Source organism: Dipodomys spectabilis, unplaced genomic scaffold (assembly GCF_019054845.1).
Source record: "Dipodomys spectabilis isolate Male_0828 unplaced genomic scaffold, ASM1905484v1 ptg000628l, whole genome shotgun sequence".
In the NCBI taxonomy this organism is placed as follows: domain Eukaryota; kingdom Metazoa; phylum Chordata; class Mammalia; order Rodentia; family Heteromyidae; genus Dipodomys; species Dipodomys spectabilis.
Window position 1 is genome coordinate 721,780 of NW_024871305.1, and position 22,578 is coordinate 744,357.

Here is a 22,578-nt window from a genome sequence, read left to right on the forward strand (position 1 = left end):
GCTTGGGCAGGAAAATTCGTGAAACTCTTCTCTCCAATTAACCAGCAAAAAGCCAGAAGTAGAACTGTAGCTCAAGTGGTAGAGCACCAGCCTTGCACAAAAAAGCTAAAGGAGGGCTGGGGAGGTGGCTCAGTGGCAGTGCGCTTGCCTAGCATGCATGGAACCCCGGGCTCAGTTTCTTAGTACCACATAAACAGAAAAAGCCAGAAGCGGAACTTTGGCTTAAGTAAGTGCTAGCCTTGAGTAAAAAGAAGCTCAGGCCCTGAGTTCAAGCCCCCAGTATCAGCACCCAAAAAAAAAAAAAAAAAGGTCTCTTCTGAGCATCACCAAACCTCCTAGCAGTAGTAACTGGAACCAGAGTTTGTTTCACTTGATGTGGGGTGTTCTCCACCACCTCCGTGGGGACCAGCACGCTTATGTGGAGGAGCTCCTAGTGCTGGCCCAAAGCTCAGACAACTACTACATGCGCTCAACAATGTCTACGCTTTCCTGAGAAATAAGTGTAGATTTAAGAGCTTGGTATACATCAGTAATGCAACAGTAAAACAAAGTCCAAACTGTCGACATTTGTAAATAGCTTCATGCTATTTTTTCCTCCCTTCCTTCTTTTCTTCCTCTTTCCTTCCTTCCTTCTGAATTCAGGAAAATTACCTGCCAGGAGAAAATGGGATTATCTGGACCTAAATCATCGGGTAAGAAATGCCAGCAAGGGGGCGGTAAGAGGTCTGGGTGTCTTGTGTGACTGTCCAGGAAGCTGCAGGACCCTGGGCCGCTCTGGGCCGCTCGCTCACCCTTGCGGGCCATCCGAGTCTTCACTCATGAAACAGATAGCTGGGCCTCACTGTGGCTGTGAATGTGTCTGGGTCTCTCCTCAGAGCTGCACTTGCTCAGCCTCAGGAAGGGCCCTGGAATCTGTTTTTTTGTTTTTGTTTTTTCATAAAACTCAGCCAAAAATGAAGAGAAAAAAATAAAAGCTCAGCAGGTTTGGGAAAGCTCAGGCTAGGTGATCTGAAACATCCATTTGAGACCCCAAGTTTCACTACAAAAATCCCTGCACATCCCATGAGCTCACTCTCAGGGGGACGGTTAGGGGGATTCCAGGAGGAGGGCCTGACAGACATCACCTGGGCCTAGGTTTAATTGCCTAAGCAAGATAATACCAGTTACGTGGAATATCTAGTTGGTTACTGTGGTATGGTAGAAATGTGAAGCATCGTAGAAGTACAAAAAGTTGCTATGGAGTCACGCCAGTGCAGGCGGCGCTGGTGTGCGCCGGGTCACTGGCCCCGGTCCTGGTGGCGCTTGCCCTTGCCCTTCTTCTTCTTATCCTCCAGCCGCGGCTTGAGGGCACAGACACAGGCGGAGACGCCGGCGATGGCCTTGGGCAGGTCGGGGCCCCTGGTCCAGCGGTCGGCCTCGCGGTCGTACACCTGCACAGCCCTGGAGAAGGCCGTGTTCTCCCAGCTGTAGCCGCCCAGGATGTAGATGCGGCCCTCCCACACCGCCACGCCCGACTCACTATTGGCCTGTAGCAGAGGCGCCACCCGCGTCCACTGATTGCACTGCGGGCTGTAGGCCTCCACGGCCAGCACGTCAAAGCGCTCCATCGATTCCACGTGGTCGTCGCTGCCGCCCACGGCGTAGATGCTCTCACCCAGGCTGCACATGCTGTGCCAGCCGCGGGCGGTGATCATGGGCCGCCGCTCCTCCCACACGTCGGTGCGGTGGTCGTAGCACAGCAGGTTCTTGCGGTACGGACCGATCTGGTAGTCGTGGCCCCCCGAAATGTACACGAAGTCTTTGTAGATGGTACCTGCGTGGCCGTAGGTGAACCTGCCCGGGAAAGAGCGGTGGAAGGGTGCGGTGTTGACAGCTTTGCCTACACAGGACACGGATTGGTGTTCTCTAAAATGGGGGCTGCTGGCACCAAGGGGAAATAGGGAACAGGCATCCTCCACAGCCCTACAGATGGCAGCTTCCCTGGGCAAGGGGGGAGCAGCCAGACGAACAGGACAGGGCAAGTCAGCCCTGCGTCAGGCCGCCTGGCTTCAGCCCTGCTCTGCCCTCCTCTGAATCTTCATTTCCCTGCTGATAACAGAGGCACTCCCCTTCTAGTGACTGGGGACAAGGAAGGCCGCAGGCCGCTGAGGGAGAGACCTGCCATCTGGAAAATGAGATGATAAAGCATTAAACTTAAGCGAGAGCAGGGGTCTGGGCTGGCTCACTGTTACCCTGGTACACAGGGTAGGTGGCACAGGGGCCACCAGGCAATCCTGACAGAAAGCGTCCTGGGCCAGGCACTGGTGGCTCACACCTGTTATCCTAGCTACTCAGGAGGCTGAGAACTGAGGATCACAGTTCAAAGCCAGCCCAGGCAGGAAAGTCTGTGAGACTCTTGATTCCAATTAAACACCAGAAATCCGAAAATGGTGCTGTGGCTCAAGTGGTAGAGCGCTCGCCTTGAGCTGAAGAGCTGAGGGACAGCACCCAGACCCAGAGTTCAAGCCCTACAACTGATTTTAAAAAAAAAAGCACCCTGGCCTATCCTCAGTGACACTCAGCTCCCATAGCTGTGTGACCGGTCCAGGGATGGAGGGTGTGGCTCAAGTGGTAGACTACTTGCCAAGCATGTATCAGGCCCTGAGTTCAAACCTGAGTATTGCCAAAGTAAAGTGTGTGAGTGAGTAAGTAAAAAGGATTCCAAGTTGGGAAACCATGGCTCATGTCTACGATCCTGGCTGTTCAGGTTGGAAGCCAGCCTAAAGGAAGGAGAGTCTACAAGATTCTCTTATTAACCAGACTGGCAGTGTCTGGCTCACATGGTGGAGTTATCAGTCATGGGTAAAAATGCTAAGTGAGAACCGAGGCCCTGGGTTCAAGTCTCAGCACCGGCACCAAAAGTAAAAAAAAAGAGAGCCAGAGGGCAGGTGTCCAGCCGCTTCCTGAACCTGTGTCTGGAAGTGGACATCTAGGAACAGTGACTTTCAAACAGCGTACACTCAACCCCCATTCTAACGGGAGGCCCACGTCCCCAGGAAGCCTGGATAGGTCCCGCAGAGAGACAGCGTTCCGGGAGCCACGGGAGGTTGGTACTGCAGGTGACGCCTGGCCGCAGGGCTCAGAGGGTGAGAAATCCTGCGCTGCTGGGTGTCCCCTGCTGCAGGACCTCACCTTGCCCTCCCAGCAATGCTGTGGGTCACTGCAATGGCGCTGCTCTGCCGGCGGGTGGCTGGGGCTCCTCCCCTCTGAGCTCTTCCCCTCTGAGCTCAGTAGCTGCCAGCTGATCCCTTATGGACACAGCTCAATGGATTCTGAAGCTGAGGAAGTGAGTGGACGCAAACTGGGGGATGCCTTTCTTAGCAGCAAAGCTGACATTTACACTCAGGCAGTCTGAAGGCAGAGCCTGGGAACTCCAAGCCTTCGGCCCCTCACGGCCCACCCGCGGCTGTGTGTAGACAAGACTTTCCCTGAGAACTGGAGGCTAAAGATTCTGAAGGCAGGTGGGCTGGGCTCCATCCCATGGAAGCCGCATGCTGGAAGAGCCTGCAGCGAGCCCCCTTACCTTGGTAAGCCGGCCACGTAGGACCAGGAGTCGGTCTTGGGACTGTAGGCTTCGACCGACGACAGCGCGCCATTCTCATTCCGGCCACCAATGGCCACCAGCATGTCTTCGATGGAGGCCAGGTAGAAGTCCACACGACGCTGGTTCATGGAGGCCACCTGTGGGGCGAGATGCCTGAAGCTTCGCTTCCCCACCCTGCACCACATTGCCCAACCATGCCACAGAGTGCACAGCCCGAGGGGAGGCAGGACCGAGGGAGCTGGAAGAGGAGGTGAGCCGGAAGAAGCAGGGGCTGCTCAGAGACCTACAAGCTGTCTTCAGACTGAATCAGAGTCCCCAAATTCATTTGGCTCACTAGGCTTCTGCAGAGCACACAGCTCAGATCTGCCACTTCAGCGTTTTGGTTTTTTTTCTGGAAGAAAATCTCATCTTGCTCATCTATGTGTCCCCTGGGACCTCCCATGTGGCCATTAGCCACCTCCCCCCTCCCCAGCCCTGGCTATAAAAAACACTGCCATCAGTGTTAACAGAGTAGAACATGGTACTCAGCTAGAAGGTAGAAAGTGCCACACACCAGTGGCTCACACCTGTAATCCTAGCTACTCAGGAGGCTGAGATCTGAGAGATCAGGGTTCAAGCCAGCTCAAGCTGTGAGACTCTTATCTCCAATAAACTACTCAGAAAAAGCCAGGTGTGGCGCTCTGGCTCAAGTGGTAAAGTGCTAGTCTTAAGCAAACATGAAGCTCAGGGACAGAGCCGAGGCACAGAGTTGAAGCCCCCCAACTGGCAAAAAAAAAACAAAAAAAAAAAACTAAAAACAAGTTAGAGTAGAACCAAGCTTTCCAAAAAACTGTAACCCCAGCAGGACACACGTGGATATAAGTCCTGCAGGACAGAGGAGGGCTACGAAGCTGTCAGCAAGGGGCTCACAACAGGAGCTAGTTTAGTGCCAGGACCTTGCTTTGAGACTGCTCAGGATTGGGGCGCAAGGGGAGGGAGGGCTCTGTAGCCTCCAGAAAACAACTACAAAAACACCTCCAAGCATTGGGAAACCTTGTATGAGCTACAGTCTCATAGACAGACTGGTGGCCATTTGTATGTAACAGCTTAGTTGAAATGGAATAAAATTGAATCAGACTCTGCTGGCTCACGCCTGTCAACCTCGCTACTCAGGAGGCTGAGATTTGAGAGCTGCAGCCCTAAGGCAGCCTGGGTAGGAAGTCTGAGACTCTTATCTCCAATTAACTACCAAAACACAGAAAGTAGAGCAGTAGCTTGAGTAACAGAGTGCCAGCCTTGAACAAAAAAAGCTAAGGGACCGTGCCCAGGCCTTGAGTTCAAGCCCCAGGACCAGCACAAAGAGAAGCGGAGGGGAGTGGAGAGGGAGGGGCAGGGGCAGGGGAAAGGAAGGGAGAAAATGGCACACCTGGGCTTCAGTCTCAAGAGCTCAATTACAACCCGAGGCAGGTGACCACTGTGTCAGACACATTACGCGTCTGCCAAGGTGGAGGCCCAAGAGAACCTGGTGTCCCAGGCAGGGCTGACGGGAGGTCACACCTCGCTCAGACGGAGGGTGGTCGTGGAGGCCAAGAGAGGGGAGGGGAGGTCAGAAGGTTAAGGAAACCAAGAAGCCTGGAGAGAAAAGAAGTAATGTGGCTTTAATCTCACCTTGATCCACTGTTTACAGCGGGGGTCATACCTATAAAGAAGATTGGAGGCCGCATCCCCTCCGTTGTCCCTCGAGAAGCTGCCGCCTGCGATGAAGATGAAGCCGCCCAGCACCGCGACGCAGTGGTGACTCCGCCGGGCGGGCAGCGGCGTCTCCTTGACCCACTGCTGGCTCTTGGAGTCCAGGTAGCAGGTGTCATCACTGAGCTCCAGACACCGCTCGGAGACCTCGCCGCCCACGAACAGCAGGCACTCCTGGTTGGTGCGCAGCGCCGTGCGCTTGGTCTGCAGGACGGGCTGCGCGGCCAGGTTGTTGTGGTAGTTCACGGCCTCCTCGATGAAGCCTTCGCAGTGGGCCTCCCGAGGCAGCAGCGAGCACACGGCGGGCTTGACGCGGTGCAGCAGGTCGTTCTTGGGGATGAGCGGGAAGTGGATGTTCTCCAGCACCCGGTGGGCGTGCGCCTCGCGCTCCGGCTGCTGCGTCAGCCACTGCAGGGCGGCCTGCAGCAGGTCGTGCTCACACTCGCGCTGCACCTGGCTGCTGCTCAGGTACACGCACAGCTTCTGCATGGAGATGTTCTGCAGGAAGTCGGGCGTGAAGGAGAGCGTGCCGAAGTGGCTCAGGACGAAGCCGTCGATGAAGGTGTCTAGCCGCTTGAGGCTATAGATGGAGGCCAGCTCCTGCAGGTACAGGTAGTTGTCCTCGCTCACCTCCTGCTCCAGGTACTCGCAGCAGAAGTCCACCACCGTCCAGATCTGCAGCAGGTGTGCCGTCTCCAGGACGTAGTCGATGTTACCGCCATCCAGGGCCAGCTCCCCCCCATACAGGAAGTCCACCACAGCCTTGAGCCCGATGGAGGAGGCACCGATCAGCTCCACCTCCTTCTGGAAGGTCTCCCGCATGCCCAGCGTGAACATGGAGTTGAAGTAATCGCTGCACACCGCCAGCAGGTTGCGATGGGCTGGCACCCGCTGCTCATCAGCCACCAGGACGATGTCACAGAAGAGACCTCGAAGCCGCTGCTCGTTCAGCCGCTGTAGCACGGTGCTTGAGTGGTCGGCCCAGTGGTACACCTGCGTGGAGGAGGAGGTGAGGAGAGGAAGCACCTGGCAGCTGCCCTGCGCACGCTGGGCCTACGGTCAGCTCAAGGCTCGAGCAGCATTTGAATCACATAGTGTGAACTAGTAAAGACGTGAGAACGCATCACAGGAGGTACAGGTGCTCCGTGTGCATGTATGTGTGTGCGTGCATGCGCGCGCACACACACACGTGCACCCGTTTTCTCATTTTCTGATGCTGGCTCTGGGCTGACAGGTATGTCCTCCTCTACCTGGGCCCTGACCGTGGTGGGGTCTGGGCATTTCAGCTCAGCTGAGGGGTGATGAGTCTATGTCACCAAAGTGGACCCACCCACTTCAGGGTGATGACTTATAGCCCCTTCCTGGTGTGTGTGGGGGGGGGGGGGGTCTGAGGCAGACATACACATATAGTGTGTCCACCGATGATTCCATCTCAGTACTGAGTGTGAGGAGTGCCAAGACCAGAGGGTTTCCACCTGGGTGCTGGCTACAAGTTACATGGCGTGTTCAGTGTGCACAGCTGCCAGGGCACACTAGCGATCTAGTGTGGGCACACCAGCCCACACACTGGTTATCTTTTTAAGATGTTAGAAACAGATGGGCACTGGTGGCTTACGCCTGTAATCCTAGCTTCTCAGGAGGCTGGGTCATCTGAGCATTGCAGTTCAAAGCCAGCACAGGCAGAGAAGTCCCCCAAGAGACTCTTATCTCCAGTTAACCACTCAGAAAGCAGAAATGGCTGTGGTAGAGCACTAGCCTTGAGCACAAAGAGGCTCAGGGACAGTGCCCATGCCGAGTTCAAGCTCCACAACCTAAAAAAGAAAAAGCCAGCCCAGGCAGGAAAGTCCATGAGACTCTTATCTCTAATTAACCACCAAAAAGTCAGAAGTGAAAGTGTGGCTCAAGTGGCAGAGTACCAGCACTGAGTGAAAAAGCCAACTTGAGGCCAAGTTCAAGCCCCAGTATTGATACAGACATAAAATAAAAGCCAGCACTGGTGGCTCACGCCTGTAATCCTAGCTACTCAGGAGGCTGAGATCTGAGGATCACAGTTCAAAGCCAGCCTGGGCAAGAAAGACCATGAGACTCTCATCTCCAATAAACCACAAGAAAACCAGAAGTGGCACTGTAGCTCAAGTGGTAGACTGCTCACCTTGAGCTGAAGAGCTGAGAGACAGAGCCCAGCCCAGAGTTCAAGCCCCACAACAGACAAATAAAATTTAAAAAAAATTAGAAACTTAAACACGGGGCTAGAGGCATGGCCAGCTTTCGGGCAAAAGCATCAAGCATTGTGTTCAAGTGGTGGTGGTGGGGGGGGGGGGGGAGCAGGTAGGCGAGTGGGAAGGGAGGCATAATCATGAAGGACTCAGGAACCTTTATCCCTGAGAGCTCCCCCTGGGGCTTGAAAGGACAAAGACCCTCGATGCTATCAAAGGCAGCCAGTGACACTCAGCTGTCTCGGCAGCCAAGGTTGGAAACAAAGTACCATTGAGGGCAGTTGGGCCCCTTGGGGTTTCCACGCGAATGCGACCACACGGCTGCTGGAGTCTTCTTGGCAAACTTACATGGCACTGGACCACTGTGCAGAACCCCCTCTTCTCCAAATGACACCCTGTTTTATTCCATGTGCATCTCCAAGGCCTTCTCCCCTGCTCTCAGTCCTCAGGCTGCTCCATTCCCTTTGCCACCAAGAAGGCTTTTAAGGTATTTTATCCTAATAACCCCCTTCCCACACTTGAAATTTTACAGCCTGAGCTCCGGGTCTAAGTAATAGAAGTATAGCTGTGCTTCATACATAAAGACCAACTGTACAGTCCCTTTGTACCCCTTTAGGGGCCACAGAATAAAGCTAATGCATGATCTAAAGTAAATATACAAGCTGGGCATCAGTGGCTCACTCCTAGCTACTCAGGAGGCTGAGATCTGAGGATCACAGTTCAAAGCCAGCCTGGGCAGGAAACTCTGTGAGCCTTTTTTTTTTTTTTTTTTTGGGGGGGGGGTCTGGTCCTGGTCCTGGGCGCTGTCCCTTAGCTCTTCAGCTCAAGGCTAGCGCTCTACCACCTGAACCACAGCACCACTCCCGGCTTTTTTTCCCCCTGCTTATGTGCTGCTGAGGAATCGAACCCAGGGCCTCATGCATGCAAGGCAAGCGCTCTACCACTGAGCCACCTTCTCAGCCCGTCTGTGAGACTCTTAATCTCCAATAAATCACTAGAAAACCTGAACTGGCGCTGTGGCTCAAACGGTAGAGTGCTCACCTTGAGAACTGAAGAGCTCCGGGACAGTGCCCAGACCCAGAGTTCAAGCCCCACGACTGACAAAAAAAAAAAAAAGAAATAAACATACAGTAAATGGCTGAGTTTTATTTCCTTATTTGGCATTAATGGGGTTTGAACTCAAGGCCTCCTGTTTGCTAGGCAGGTGCTCTATTGCTGAGCCACACGTCCAGCCCTTTTTTGAGAGGGTCTCACTTTCTGCACAGGCATCCTCTTGGCTAGCAATCTGCCTATTTAAGGCCTCCCACTGTAGCTGGGGTGACAGGGATGTGCGACCATGCCCAGCCTCTTTCCACGGAGAAGGAATTTTAGTCACTTTTCTACCCTGCAATCATGATCCTCCCATTCTCAGTCTTTCTCGGCACTGGGACGGCAGCACATACCACAGGGCCCAGCATCTGGTTGAAAAGTGGTCTCAAGTGTCTGTCCTGGTTGGCCTCAAACCATGATCTCAGCTGCTAAGTAGCTAGGATTATAGGCATGAGCCAGTGCCTGGCTAACTAATCACAAAATTTAATCTCCAAAAGGGATACTTCTAAAGTGAACAGGGCAGTATTCGTACTTATAATCAGGAGAGATGAATACATGGGGAGTGTCCCCACAAGTCCCCCAGACTTTGTGACAGATCCTGCTCTCAGACTTTGAACTGAAGGAGTGGCAAATGGATGCAGGCAATGGCTTTTCTAGCTGGCCTCCTTCCCCACCTCTGCAGGGCCATTCTGATGCAGCCAGCCTGCCTTGGGCTAGGTGCCCAGCCTCTCATGCCTCACCCTACTCATTCTTGGTGTCTTAAAAGACTCATGAGCAGGAGAGAGGATCCTGAGTCCTTACATTGGGTGCATAGAGCCTCTAAGTTTTGGGGTTCCCATGGGACCCATCCTTGGAATTGTTGACCCCCTAAATGGAGACAGGAACTCCATGCTTCTATCCAGTCCTGTCCAGCTCCTGGAGCTGATACAGGGAATGAAGGAAGAAAGGATCTGCACAGAGGCAGTTCTATGATGCCATGATAAACAGTGAGGGCACCAAGAGCCCTCATGCAGGACGCCAGCATACTCAAGAGCAACCGTTCACAGACCTTTGAGGACTCGCTGATCTTGTAGGGCCTGGACACGCGCGTCGGTCTGCTTCCCTCCATGGTAAGTGGTCACAACCCTGCAACAACAACACAATTCCTGAGCAGGCATGCACCACCTGCTGTAGGTGGTTTCTTAGCTGCAGGTCCTGCTGGAGGTATGAGACAGTCGGTGTGAAAAGAATTCCAGCATGGTGGGGTGAACAGACCTACAGAACTCTCTGGGGCCGTAAGCCACTCACCTAGAATATAACATCCTTTTTTTTTTTTTTCTTTAAAATGTTGGTACTGAGGCTTGAACTCAGGAGCTCAGACTCTCTCTTGGCTTTTTTGCTCAAGGTTGGTACTTTACTGTTTGTACCACACTTCTCCTTCTGGCTTTTGGAGACAGGATGTCTCATGGACTTTCCTGCCCATGCTGGTTTTGAACTATGATCCTCAGCCTCTTGAGTAGCTAGGATTATAGGTGTGAGCCACTGGTACCTGGCAAATCTCCTCTTAGTGCCTAAGCTGAGCCAGGCAGGCCTTTTGTTCAAATCAAGGCTATACTGACTCCCACTATCAATTCAGAGCCAGACTACGGTCCCGGAGCCAAACCTAAGTCATTTCCTTCCTCGTGCCTTCTCATTTGACTCCTAAATCAAGCCAGCCAAGTAGATGCCACCTACCCCATTTCACAGATGAGGATTCTTAGAGATGGAGAGATTAGTTCAGTGGTAGAGAGCTCGCCTAGCACGCATGAGTCCCTGGGCTCCATTCCCAGCCCAAGGAAAGAAAAAAAAATAAAATTTGTTGTCACAGGGCTGGCTCAAGTTGGCAGACCGCCTGATTAGCAAGAGGCCCTGAGTTCAAATCCCAAAAAAGAAACAAAGGTAGAAAGAGGAGGAAGAAGGGAAAGGAAGGAAGGAGAGGGGAGAGAAACTGGACACAAAGCTAGAACACCACTGACAGACAAACCTGGATCTGTCCAGCTCCAAAACTCAGGCCCTCAGCTGAAAGCATTAAATGTGGCCCAGATTTCTTGAAGAGCATGCTTGGAAAGTATCCTGAGATTAAGGATGGGGCCCAGAGAAGACTAACTTGTATAAAGTACATTCTAGACTCATTTACTCCTCCTACAAAGCCAGCAAGGTGGTTTATAGAGGAGGCTGGGACAGCAGAGGGGAAGTAACTGACCCCCACCATCAGACAGTCCAGGCTCTGGCAGACTCCAACCTGGAGGCTTCTAACTCTTCTAAACCCTGAGGCAATCAATGCGGGAACCAGGGAAAGCCATGGCCTGTGCCTTGCCTTGAACATGAACGTGCACAAGTGCTTATGACCCCTCTGCACCTTTCTGACCTTCTGTAAGATGGACTGGTGTAGAAGACAGTGATAAGGTTTCTACCTGCACTGAAAGGCTAGCAGAGCTGGGCTCTGGGGGGGGGGGGGGGGTGGACTGAGCAGGTGGGCACACAAAGCCCAAACCCACCACAAACCAGCCACGTGGACACAAGTCACATACCAGGAATGGAGGTTTGAGGAGGAATTATTTTCCCTGCTAGGCGGGGTGGAGGAAAAGAGTCCATCTGTTGCCTACTGCACAAACATTTGCTAATAAAGAGCAACTTGAAAACAAGTCAGCCCTGTTTCTAAATAAATGAGGACACAGTGAAGGGGCTCCAGTGTTTTCCCCTGGGAGGAAATACATTTCTGGCAAATTCCATCCCGTGCAACTCCCTAGGAAAGGGACAACTGGATCTCCGGTCCCAAACTATTAACTTCGTGGCCCAGACAGGCTCCACCCCACTAGATCGTGGGAAGAAGACCCGAGTCCCCCACTGCAGTGGGCCGCCCGGGCACAGGTGGCCGAGGGGGCTGCCCAAGGTCACACCGAACAAAACAGGTGTCCTTCCCCGTCCTCGCCCCTCGGGCAGCCAGCCAGAAGCTTTCTTTTCTAGGCCAAGATACCTAGAGAGAGAGGGAAGGGAGAGAGAGAAAGAGGAGAGAGAGACAGACAGACAGACACAGAAAGACAGACAGAGAGAGGGGGGGGAGCCCCCGGCCCGAGGCTGGGGCTGCTCTCCAGCAGGGCGCTGGCCGCCAGGCCGCCTCCTCCGCCTTCTGGAAGCGGGCGCGCGGTCAAGGCCGTCCGGACACCGGGAGCCTCCATCCCGGGTCCCGGAGGAAGCGGGAACAGAGCCCGCGTCCGGGCTGCGGGGGCCCCTGGAGCCTCCCGACCTCGGCGCCGGGGGAAACGCCGCGCGGCCGGCGTCCTCGGGCGGCGGCGGCGGCGGCCCGGGCCGCGCCCGCTGGGTCTCCGGGGCCGCCGCGGTGGCCCGCCGGGACCCGCACCCCGCGGCCGAGCACAACCGCCCCCAGGGCCCGCCGGGGCCCCCGCGGGAGGGCGGGGGCGGGGCCGGGCGGGGCTCCCCGGCGGGCGCGCGGGGTCCGCGCCGGCCACGCCCGCCGGCGCGCGGGGGTCCGCGCCGGGCGCACCTGCGGGCGGCCCCCCTCCCCGCGCCCCCGCTCGGCACAAAGGGGCGCGGGACCCCGCGATCCTGCTCGCCCCCCGCCCGTCCCCCTCGACGGAGCCCACCTGGGAGGGCGCTACGCGCACGGCGCGGGCGGCAGGGCCGGGCGGGAGCGGCGGCGGGGCGCGGGCGCCGGAGCCCCAGGGCCCGCCCGGAGCGCGGCCATGGCTCCGCCAGGAAGTGCGAGCAGAGGGCGGAGGCGGCGCGGCCAATGGCGGCGGCCGAACAGGTGGGGCGCAGCGGCGCGGGGCGGAGCCTACGGCCGGTGGGCGGGGACGCGGGGGCGGGCGCAGCGAGGGTGGGCGGAGCCTGCGGCTCGCTGGCCGGAGCGCAGGGGGTGGCGTGTGGCCGTGGGCGGGGCCCGAGGCCCGGGGGCTGGAACGCGGGGGTGGAGCGCAGCGGGGAGGGGCGGAGCCAGAGGGTAGTGGGCGGAAATGCGGGGGGGAGGGAAGTGGAGCGCGGCAGCCAGTGGGCGGGGATATGGGGTGGGGTTCCGCGGAGCGAAGTCCGCGGCCAATGTGAGAGAGCTCAGGGGTGGAGCGTAGAGGAAGGGGCGGGGCCTACAAACCTCTAGGTGGGGGCGCACGGGTGAGCAGCAGGGGCTCAGCGGCAGGGGCGGGGCTCAGCGGCAGGGGCGGGGCCAGCGGACCGGGCTTGCGGGGCGGCGCCGGCGGGCGGCGCTGGCGGGCGGCGGCGGGGCGGGGCTAGGCGAGCCCGGGCACCCAGCGCCCGGAGCGGCGGCCCCTGCTCCACCCGGCTGGCCGCTCTGAAAAGTCTCCTCCCCTCTTCACCCCGCGTCCAGCCGCCACAGTCTCACGAACCCTGAAGACGAGTCACTATGAAGGAAGCCAGACACAAAAGCCCGCGTCGCAGCCCGGCCTGGGACGGCCCGTCTGCCATCCGGGCACTTGGGAGCGCGAGCAGGGCCCCCGGGTCCAGGTCAGCTTGGACCAACGTCGTGAGAAGCGGTCTCCCCTCAACCACAGCGAAGAGGCCGAGCAAAGCGCACGCGATCCGCACCCCCCGGTGCCCAGCGCCGACGGGCAGAGCCCGGGGGCGGGGCGTCGTGGGGGCCGCGTTTGGGGGAGTCGGGGACGTCCCCAACACCTGCACAGCCGGCACGGTTGAGAAACATCGTTGACTTGTATCCGTCGAAGGGGTGAATTTTGGGGTGTGAATTAGGTCTCAACGGTTATAAAAAGAAACCAGGAAGTGTGCTCGCTCCCTGCTGCTCGAGGCGGTGCCTTGTCCAGAAGGGTTTTTGATGGCTGGACCTTTACTAAATATCACTAATTGTTCGGAAACAAGTGTATAGAACTTATCTGATCATTTATTTTTGAACATAAGATGGGGTTTGAACTCAGGCTCTCACGCTTACTTGGCTTTGCTTGAACCGTGTCTCCAACCTAGCTTTTTGCTGGATATTTTGGAGATGGAGTCTAGTGACCTTTTCCAAACAGGCTGGCTTCAAACCACGATCTTCCAGATCTCAGCCTGTAGTCAGGATTATAGTCATGAATCACTAGCGCCAAGCCTAGAACTTATCTTTTTAAATTAAGGGGGAAGGGAAATACTTTTAGAACAATGCTGTTACACACACACACACACACACACACACACTAGAGCAAAGTGCCCATAGTTCACACCTATAAGCTTAGCTACTTAGGAGGCTGAGATTGAAGGATCACTATTTAAAGCCAGCGGCAGGAAAATCTGTGACTCATCTCCAGTTACCCACCAATAAACAGGCAGAGCTGGCTCCTTGTACTAGGTGCTTCTGCCTGTGCGGTTCTGTAGGGTCTAAATTGCTCTGAAGGAATTCAGGGACTAAGGTACCTAACCACAGGCAGCACCCACGGCCCAGCTCACCCATGGGACCCCGGACCTGATGCTGGGTGTCTGTTACTTCTGTCTACTGGTAAAAAGTGACTTGAGACTTAGGATTCCGAGTTTGTAGATCTGGCTGAGGTCCAAGCCCTTCAAGATAGCACACCGGGCTTGGGTCCAGGCTCGGCAGGCAATCCAGTACAGCCACGTCCCACATGTAAGCCTAGATAGCTCACAGTGGAAGAGCACAAAGTCAGATGCATTGCGATGAGTTTCACTCCCGGGTGACCTGCTGCCCTCCCCCTGCATCGGACCGTTTCTTAACAGGCCCAGTGTGCTTGTGTGAATCCATGGGAAAGCCTGGTGATAGGTTCTCAGCATCCTGGGACTTGGCATTTGTCTGGGATGATTGAGCCTCAGGGCCCCAGCACCCCGGGGCTCCAGGCTCGGGGCACAACCACTACCTTGCTGTTAATATTAATGGGATCAAGATTTACATAAAATTATAATCTCATATTTGTAATCTAACTGAACCAGGGGGTCCTGCACATTTGAAGTGTTCACTAAATGTTAGCTATTACTACTACTGTTCTTTTCAGACAAGGTCTGGCTGTGCAGCCCAGGCTGGCCTTAAACTTGGAGATCCTCCTGCCTCAGCCTCCTGAGTGCTGAGATTATAATTCGGTGCCCCCAGGCCCTGTTTACCATTTGAGCCACACCAACAGCTGGTAAATTGGAGATGGAGATTGGACATTGGTGACATTTCTACCTGGGCTGGCATTCAACCGCAATCCTCTGGACCTCCCTCAGCTTCCCAAGTAGCTAGGATTACAGATGTGAGTTACCAATGCCTGTCCTACAGGTCACCGTTTTCAATGTTGCCAGGGGGGTGGGTGTCCCTGACAAGCTGCCCACCCCACACAATCCCAGAGGCCCGGACCTGTCAGGTGCTGTCTGCAGAGTTCAACCTCAGACCCTTGCCTCTGCTTGGGAAGATTGGGGGCTCATGGTCAGTACCTTGTCTGCCGAACTGCTGCTCCTCTGCGACCCGGTGCCAGGTACCAGCTTCTGGCTTTGCTGCCTTGCCTGGGAATGGCCTCCGAACTCCTTTGCACCAGGCTCCTGTGTCTCCAGTCCTTTGTTCCAGGTTGTTTCTGGGGTGCACGGTCAGTGCTGCATGGAAAGAGCCCTGTGAAGTCTGCCAAGCGTCTGAGCTGGGGGAGACCACAGAGATAAGGAGGGCAGAGGCTGGCCCTCGCCCGTGGGCACCAAGGGAGGGAGGAACATGGGGTTCTGGGAAGGCTGCTTCACTTGTGTCCTCCATCTGTAGGCAGACCCTTTGAACTGCCTGTCCCTCCTCCTTCCCTTCCCCTTCCCCCCCCCCCCCCCCCGCAGGGGCCGATGGACAAAGTGTCTCCTCTGTGTCGTGGGTCATTATGGATTTGCTGTTTGCATCAGTGCCATCCTCTACTCAGTAGAGCAGGTTGTAAAAACAGTGCATGAAGATTTTCTTGATGCATCTCTTGCTCCTGGTCTTCACCTCCTGTGTGACCTTGGTAAAATGCATAGCATCTCTGGGGTTCTTTTGCTTGGAATCGAGGTTTTTCAGTGAGTCTGTCCCCAGAGCTTCTAGAGGGTCCAGTGGCAGCCAGGACTTAGCCCTGGGGCCTAGGCGGGCTCGAAACTGCCGTCAGCCACACACACACCCGGCTTTGCATCTACAGAGATCTTGCTGTTATTCTGCTGGTGTACTAAATTCCCTGAACCTTCTTTTTCAAAAAAAATTTTTAACTTTTTTTTTATTATCTTTAAGTATTGTACAAAGAAGTTCCCATTCTACAAACCAGTATATGAATACGAGGTGTCTGACAACATTGTTACCCATTGCTCCTAACCCATCCCTCATGAACTTTTTATTAAAGGGTAAACTTTCCTGGAGCTCCTGGGAACAAAGTGTATTTGCTCCTGATATGTAGATAGCGGAGGGAGACAGGTGAGCTGTTTCTGTAGGGGAAGAGGAGATCACCGAGCAGATAACGGGGAGGAAGGGAGCTCAGGACTCCAGGAACGGCGAGTTCCAAGGCCTCAGGCGTGAAGTTGTCTTCAGAGTCCAGGAAGAGCATTGGCTAGAACACAGGGTTCCCTTGCATGGAACAGGGGGAATTGAGGTGGGGCATAGCTACTGGGGGGTGCCATAAGGGGAAAAACCCCTCAGGACTGAGCCAGGTATTGTGCACAGCCTGCAGAAGCAGCTGGATTTGCTATTACAGAAGTGACTCGGTAAACTGAACTTTGTATCCTGAATGTTTGTTACACTCAACATGCATTGGCTATGGGTGTCAATGTTTCTCCAGCATTAGCTGTGGGCTTCAGTGTTTTTGCAGCCTGGAGGCTCCTTTTTCCTATCACCAGTACTGTTGAGTGTGCCATCCAAGTCTCACCAGGTCCTCAGTTCTGGGGGCGTCCTGTCCCCACTCTGTGTGTGCCTTGGTTGTCAGGAAAGTGGCCTTCTGCCCTGGGGAAGCCAGGGATCCTTCAGCCCTTCTGTTTGAGGGCAATTCAGCTGAGACTGGTTACCTCGGGCTTGCAAGGCCAGCCTGAAGCTCAGCCTAACCTGCAATCCTAGCTACTCAGGGGGCTGAGATCTGAGGATTACAGTTCAAACCCAGCCCAGGCTGGAGAAAGTCTGTGAGACTCTTCTCTCCAACAGCAAAAAGCTGGAAGTGCAGCTGGACTCAAGTGGTAGAGTCCTAGCCTTAAATGTAAAAGCTAAGAGACAGTACTCAGGCCCTGAGTTCAAGCCCTAATACTAACAATAAGAAAGAGGAAGAGAAGGAAGAGGGGGGGCACAGCAATGCTCCCTGCCCCACCCCCACCAGACCCTGAGCTTAAGACTCAGGTTCAAATCGTTTTAAAAGTGCTGGAAACATTGATGAGACTGGGGTTCGGCAGGGAGGAGAAGGGGTGTTAGGGGCACAGTGGAAGCCAGTCTCTGCACACACACTGCAGCGCTGTGCCACGCTCAGGGCAGGCATGGGCACAGACACGTCGGTCCTGCAGACACTCCTGACAGTCCTTTCCTCTCACCTGGGGTGTTCATGAGCCCACGCTTTCAGTCTGCTTGGCAAGCGACAAAGCCCCTTCTGTGGATTTAGGAAACAGCCCCCCATGCAGAGTTGAGGCTCAGGCAGCTGCAGGACAGGACCGACCTCAGAGATGTGGGTGTAACACCCCAGATCCTCTGCACCTTCCTTCAAAGAGGACTCTCTCCCTGAGGTCCTGCCACAGCCACAGCCAAAGCTCCCAGCTGCCAAGGAGAACGAATTCCCCAGCATATCACTCTGAATGTGCCCATGTGACCCAGGACTAGCCAATCACAGCAGCCTCATTCTGGATGCAGTGGTTGGCCCACAGGATAGATGTGTCATCCACATAGAGCCAATCAGGGCCCTTCCTGAGATTTCCACGTAGTTGCTGGGTGAGAGCTGGTCTCTGTCCTCTGTCTGGAACTGTGGATTATGTAAATTCAAAGTTCTCTCCACCAGGAAGTTGCTGTCCTGCAATAGAGGCCAGCGTGTCCAAAACGCAGAGAAATGGAGCAGAGAGAGATGATCGAGACAGGGGAGAGAGGGAGGGGGGTGCTGCTGAATCCCTGGCTTTCCCTGTACCTTTCTGTGGGTGGTTGTTTCCATGTGCCAGTAAGTTCCCTGACTCCCCTCCTCGCCCAGGCGTGAACCATCATTCCCAGCTTATTTGTTGAGATAGGCTCTCACTATTTTTCCCCCCAAGGCTGGCCCTTGAAGTATGATCCTCCAATCTCTGTCCACCTCTCCACCGCCCCCCCCCCCAAGCAGCTAGGGTTACAGATGTGAGCCATCACATCTGGCCTAGAAACTGATCAGATTGGGCCAATAGCATAACACAGATCACAGAAAGCACAATCAGGACACCTGGGTCTGAAGCCAGGTGTCTGACTTCCTTGTGTGTGATGATGTAGAAACAGCTGAGCCTCCATCTCCCCACCCGTCAAATAGTGGCAGGTGTAGATTAATTAGGGCACTTGACTAGCATGCAAGAGGTCTGGGTTTCATCCAAAGCACTGTATAAACAAACAAACACACACACAGGAAAACAAAGAATCGCTGAAGAACTGGAAGGAATGAGTATATTAAGACACCTCTAACCTGGGATGTCTGATCAAATCTGAGTCACTGAGTCAGGAATGAGGATTCCCAGCCCTTCCCTGGGAGCTCACTGCCTCACCAAGGGGCTGCTTTATACCGATACCAAGCCCACCACTATAACTGCAGCTGTGAGGGCAATCGCCTAGTGCTATGAGCCAGAAGCTTGCAGATGAGGTACCTCTCCCCCACACGGGGCCCATCTCTGCCTCTCTCTGGGCATAAACAGCCCCCTGCCCCCGGCAGCCCTTTCTTGCTCCCTCATCCCGCAGCTCAGCACCTTCAACTAACCTGTTCTATATATAGCTGTCTGTGAGCAAGTCACCAGCTTCAGCAACAACCACCTTGCTGAGGACACAAATGCCATCATCACAATTGAGGTGGGACTCTTCTCTTCATTTAAATTTGTTGCTCCAAGGTAAAACATGGAAACCAGACTCATAGGAATGGAGTCCATGCAAACAGAATGGTATGTTCTTAAGCAGGCAGCACAGAGGTGTGTCAGAGCCTGTGGAGCTCAGCGGCCTGGCTCAGTGGCCAGGCTTCCAAATTTGGCCTTTTGGGGTAGAGGCCGAGCCCTTGGAGGTCAGATAGCCAAGGTTCAGAATGTCAAAACTTGTATGCAGAGCTAGAGGTATGCTTCAAATGGTGGAGTACCTGTCTAGCAAAGTCCTGAGTTCATATTCAAGGACTTCCAAAAAGCAAAACAAAACAAAATAAAACCCCACTAAATGGAAACGATTGGCATTTTTTAGGCTGGGGCAGGGGAGCGGGGAAGAGAGGTCCTATTGTCAAGTCAGCTCTACAGATCTAGGGGCAAAGTGTGTTGCACACCAGGGGAGAATTTGCCTGAAGTTCAAAGCGATGCCCAAAGAAGGGCAGACGTAGAGAGAGGTAAGGCCTTGATTAAGCTACGCCCCAACTCCTCCTTGATCTGAACTCTTCAGCCATTGGCCTTTGCTTCCTCTCTATGTCCAGTCCAGTAAACCTTGGTTTTCTGTTGCTTACAACCAATAGCATAGCACTAGAGTAACTTTCAAGGCTGGCTTGGGGCTTTTTTTTTTTTTTTGGTTGGAGCTTGAACTCTGGACCTGGTCACTGTCCCTCAGCTCTTCAGCTCAAGACTGGAGCTCTACCACTGGAGCCACAGCACCACTTCCGGTTTTCTGGTTGTTAATTGGAGATAAGAGTCTCATGGACTTTCCTACCTGGGCTGACTTTGAACCATAATTCTCAGATCTCAGCATCCTGAGTAGCTAGGTTTACTGGCGTGAGCCACTGGCACCCGGCTTAGCCTGGAACTCTCTCTTCAGCCCAAACTGACCTCAAACACTCACATCCTGCCTCAGCCTCTGAAATGCAGGCATTTTTATTTATTTATTTATTTATTTATTTTGTCAGTTGTGGGGCCTGAACTCTGGGCCTGGGTGCTATCCCTCAGCTCTTCAGCTCAAGGCTAGCGTGCTACCACTTAAGCCACAGTGCCACTTCTGGCTTTTTCTGCTTATGTGGTGCTGAGGAATCAAAACCAGGGCCTCATGAATGCGAGGCAGGCATTCTACCTCTGAGCCACTTTCCCAGCCTAAAGCAGGGATTCTTAACACAGTAGCTAGCCCATATTATTAACTATTTCAGTTTCTCTTTTCAAGAAACATGAATATAGATTACTTTCTAAGTTCTGTACATCTCCATTGAAACAAATCCTTATAAGGATTTTTGTTTGCCTTAGCTGGGGGTGGATTGAGACAAATCAGGTTCCTTCCAAGCAACCCTTGTTCACATTCTGTCCAGCAGAGGGCACCCGCAACAAAGACGAGAAAGGGTAGTGCATGGAAGGTTGGGTGGAATTGGGTTAGTTCACTTGGATCCTCTTGCCAGAATCATGCAGACGTGGGGAAAACTCAGGACGGAGCCACTCTTTTGTGGCCATTTAATATGAACTAATTGCTCCATCAAGCCATTAATCTTTGTCATATTAATATTAATGACCATCAACACTAATAATAAACAATAATCTTAAGTATTATTTATTAATATTAATGCTCACTAATACTAAGAAATAAATCATGCATTCACATGATCAGCAATGAAAATAAAATGAAGTATTAAGATTTAAAAGGTCCACAGTAGGCAGGTCCTGGCTCCTGCTTGACCTCCTCTAGGGACAGCTGCTAGTTTCCTGATGAGCCCTTTAAACCCAGGTTTTTATGCACACATCAACAAGTGCAAATATTGATTGACATTTCTTTGGGTCGCCCCCCATTTGTCCCAAAGGTAGCTCTGTTCTGAATAAAGCTCTCTGTTGCTGGCCCTGTAGCTTACTAGAACATTCCACGTGAGCATGCTCACAGGGTCTTCATTCTTTCCTCCTTTCATAGCTGTACAGTCCTTTTTGGTGGGTCAGTTTGAGTTCCCACTCATTCCTGTTGTGGCCAGTTACTGCTGAACTTCCATTCTGCTACTGGAAATAAAACAGCTCATAATCCTCCATGTACTTTGCTGAGCCCAGGGATTTCTCTAGCAGGGACTCTGAGCCCAACTCTCCAGGACACCACCAACTGGGCTTTAAGCAACTCCAGCATCCAGAGCACACTTGGGTCAGCTACCTGGAAATCTCTGACTTGGGAGCCCCAGTAATCCCGGTGCTCAATCCAGGCGGCACTGGGCACTGCTGACCTCTAGAGAAAATTGATCCATGGAGGCCAGGCGGGTTTCAGATGTGGTGGCTGAGTGTTGCAGATTGTCTTGGGAGGAGGCTGTGTCAGCTTCTACCCTCCAGCAACAACTGGGAGGGGCTGGCTCTTCAGAGATTAACTTGGAAAGGAGACTTAGCAAACGCTTTCATTTTTTGCCAACCTGCTAGAGTAACTTTTACAGTGTGTCAGTCTTGCATGAGTTTGCATCTGTTTTAGAGGTGAGATTTACCAGCTTTTCATGTGTGAAAGAGCCATTTAATCTGTCGGGTCACATCCTAAATCCATTTTCCTTTTTATAGCTTAACCTCATATGTGTCTGCAGAACTAATTCTTTTTGACCTGAATGGTGGACACTTTTCACTGGTTTTGTGGGGGTTTTTTGTTTTTGGAGAAAGGGTCTCCCTGAGTAGATCTCCTGCTTCTGCCTCCAAAATGCTGGGATTATAGGTGGCCATCACATTTAGCTGTTTACTTTTACACCTTGTATGAGGTAGCATTTTTTTCCCCTTTGAAGAAGACGTGTGTGTGTGTGTGTGTGTGTGTGTGTGTGTGTGTGTGAGTGTTGGTACTGGGGCTTGAATTCAGGACCTTGAACCCTTGCTTGGCTTTTTCCGTTCAAGGTGAGTGCTCTACCACGTGAACTACATTTCCAGGTCTGGCTTTTGCTAGTTAATTGGAGATCAGAATCTCTCAGTTTGTCTGCCCAGGCTGGCTTGTAAAGGTGACCCCCAAATCTCAGCCTCAGGCAGGAGCCACAGCACTGGGACACAATGGCCATTTTTTTTACATAGCATCTATTTGCTTACAGGCACCCTTTCAAAAAGCAGTCTGGGTGCCGGTGGTACTGGTTTTGCTACTCTCCCCCACTGGAGGGAAATCCTCTGGGGAATTTGAAGGCTGCTCAGTGGCCGGGCCATGCGATCCACCAGGCCTGGTGACCCCGCCTTTATCCTGTCCCTTGGAGACTGTCCTCCTGGAGGGCGGGCTGAGGGCCGGTGCGGGCCACTGAAGGAACCAGCGGACAGGAGGAGTCCACTCGTGCTTGAGGGGTGAGCATGTCGATAACCTGGACAGCGGCGACAGGGGTGGTGCCAGCGTTCTGGAAGCGTCCACTTTCTACCCCTCCTATTCAGCACGCTCAGCTCTCTCCAAGTCTTCGCCATCCACCAACCCTGGGGTGCGGGCAGCGGCCGGCCGGGCGGTCCCAGGGAGCTCGGCAGCCCGCAGCAGAGGGGGGACGCGGGGTCGGGGAGGGAAGAGAGGAGAGGGGGGACAGGCGTGGAGGAGAGAGAGAAGACAGCACGGGAGGAGGGGTGGAAGGGGGGGCGATAAGCAAGAACCCGGGGAGGAAAGAATAGAGAGGGGAGGGGAGAGAAGAGCGGGGAGGGGAGGGGGCAGGAGGGAAAAGCCCCTTCTCCAGCCCGCCCTCCGCGGAGTTGCGCAATCCACCCGGGCTGGGATTGGCCGCCGGGGAGTCGGGACGCCACGCCCCCTCATCCGGGAAGCCAATGGGAGTGGTGGGCGGAGCTCGAGACGGCCCGCGAGGCCAATGGCAGCGGAGGGGCGTGGCGGGCCCCGGGCCGGGTCCCCGCGCGCGCGGGGTGCCGCCGCAGCCGCCACCGCACTCCCAGCCCGCCGTGTCCGGTCCCCGCCGCCGCCGCCGCCGCCGCCGCCGCCGCCGCCGCCGCCGCCGCCGCCGC

At 54.4% G+C, this 22,578-nt stretch overlaps 1 protein-coding gene across 1 annotated transcript; it reads right to left on the reverse strand.

Moving 5' to 3' along the window:
* Positions 1-297: 297 nt before the first annotated feature.
* Klhl36 (kelch like family member 36) lies at positions 298-12,281 on the reverse strand. Its single transcript, XM_042671454.1, has 5 exons — positions 12,240-12,281; positions 9,665-9,741; positions 5,231-6,304; positions 3,563-3,720; positions 298-1,833 (listed from the first exon to the last, which is right to left on the reverse strand). Exons 2-5 carry the CDS (start codon positions 9,722-9,724, stop codon positions 1,278-1,280), a joined length of 1,848 nt encoding a protein of 615 aa, XP_042527388.1. The 5' UTR covers positions 9,725-9,741; positions 12,240-12,281; the 3' UTR covers positions 298-1,277.
* Between the last annotated feature and the right edge of the window lie 10,297 nt (positions 12,282-22,578).

What these genes read in the sequence shown, in the direction of transcription:
- Klhl36 (XM_042671454.1), bottom strand. Translation starts at nt 9,724, where the DNA reads ATGGAGGGAAGCAGACCGACGCGCGTGTCCAGGCCCTACAAGATCAGC. An exon ending in AGATCAGCGAGTCCTCAAAG is followed by an intron (nt 6,305 to 9,664) that starts GTCTGTGAACGG and finishes TCCTCCACGCAG; the next exon opens with GTGTACCACTGGGCCGACCA. An exon ending in GCTGTAAACAGTGGATCAAG is followed by an intron (nt 3,721 to 5,230) that starts GTGAGATTAAAG and finishes CTCGCCCCACAG; the next exon opens with GTGGCCTCCATGAACCAGCG.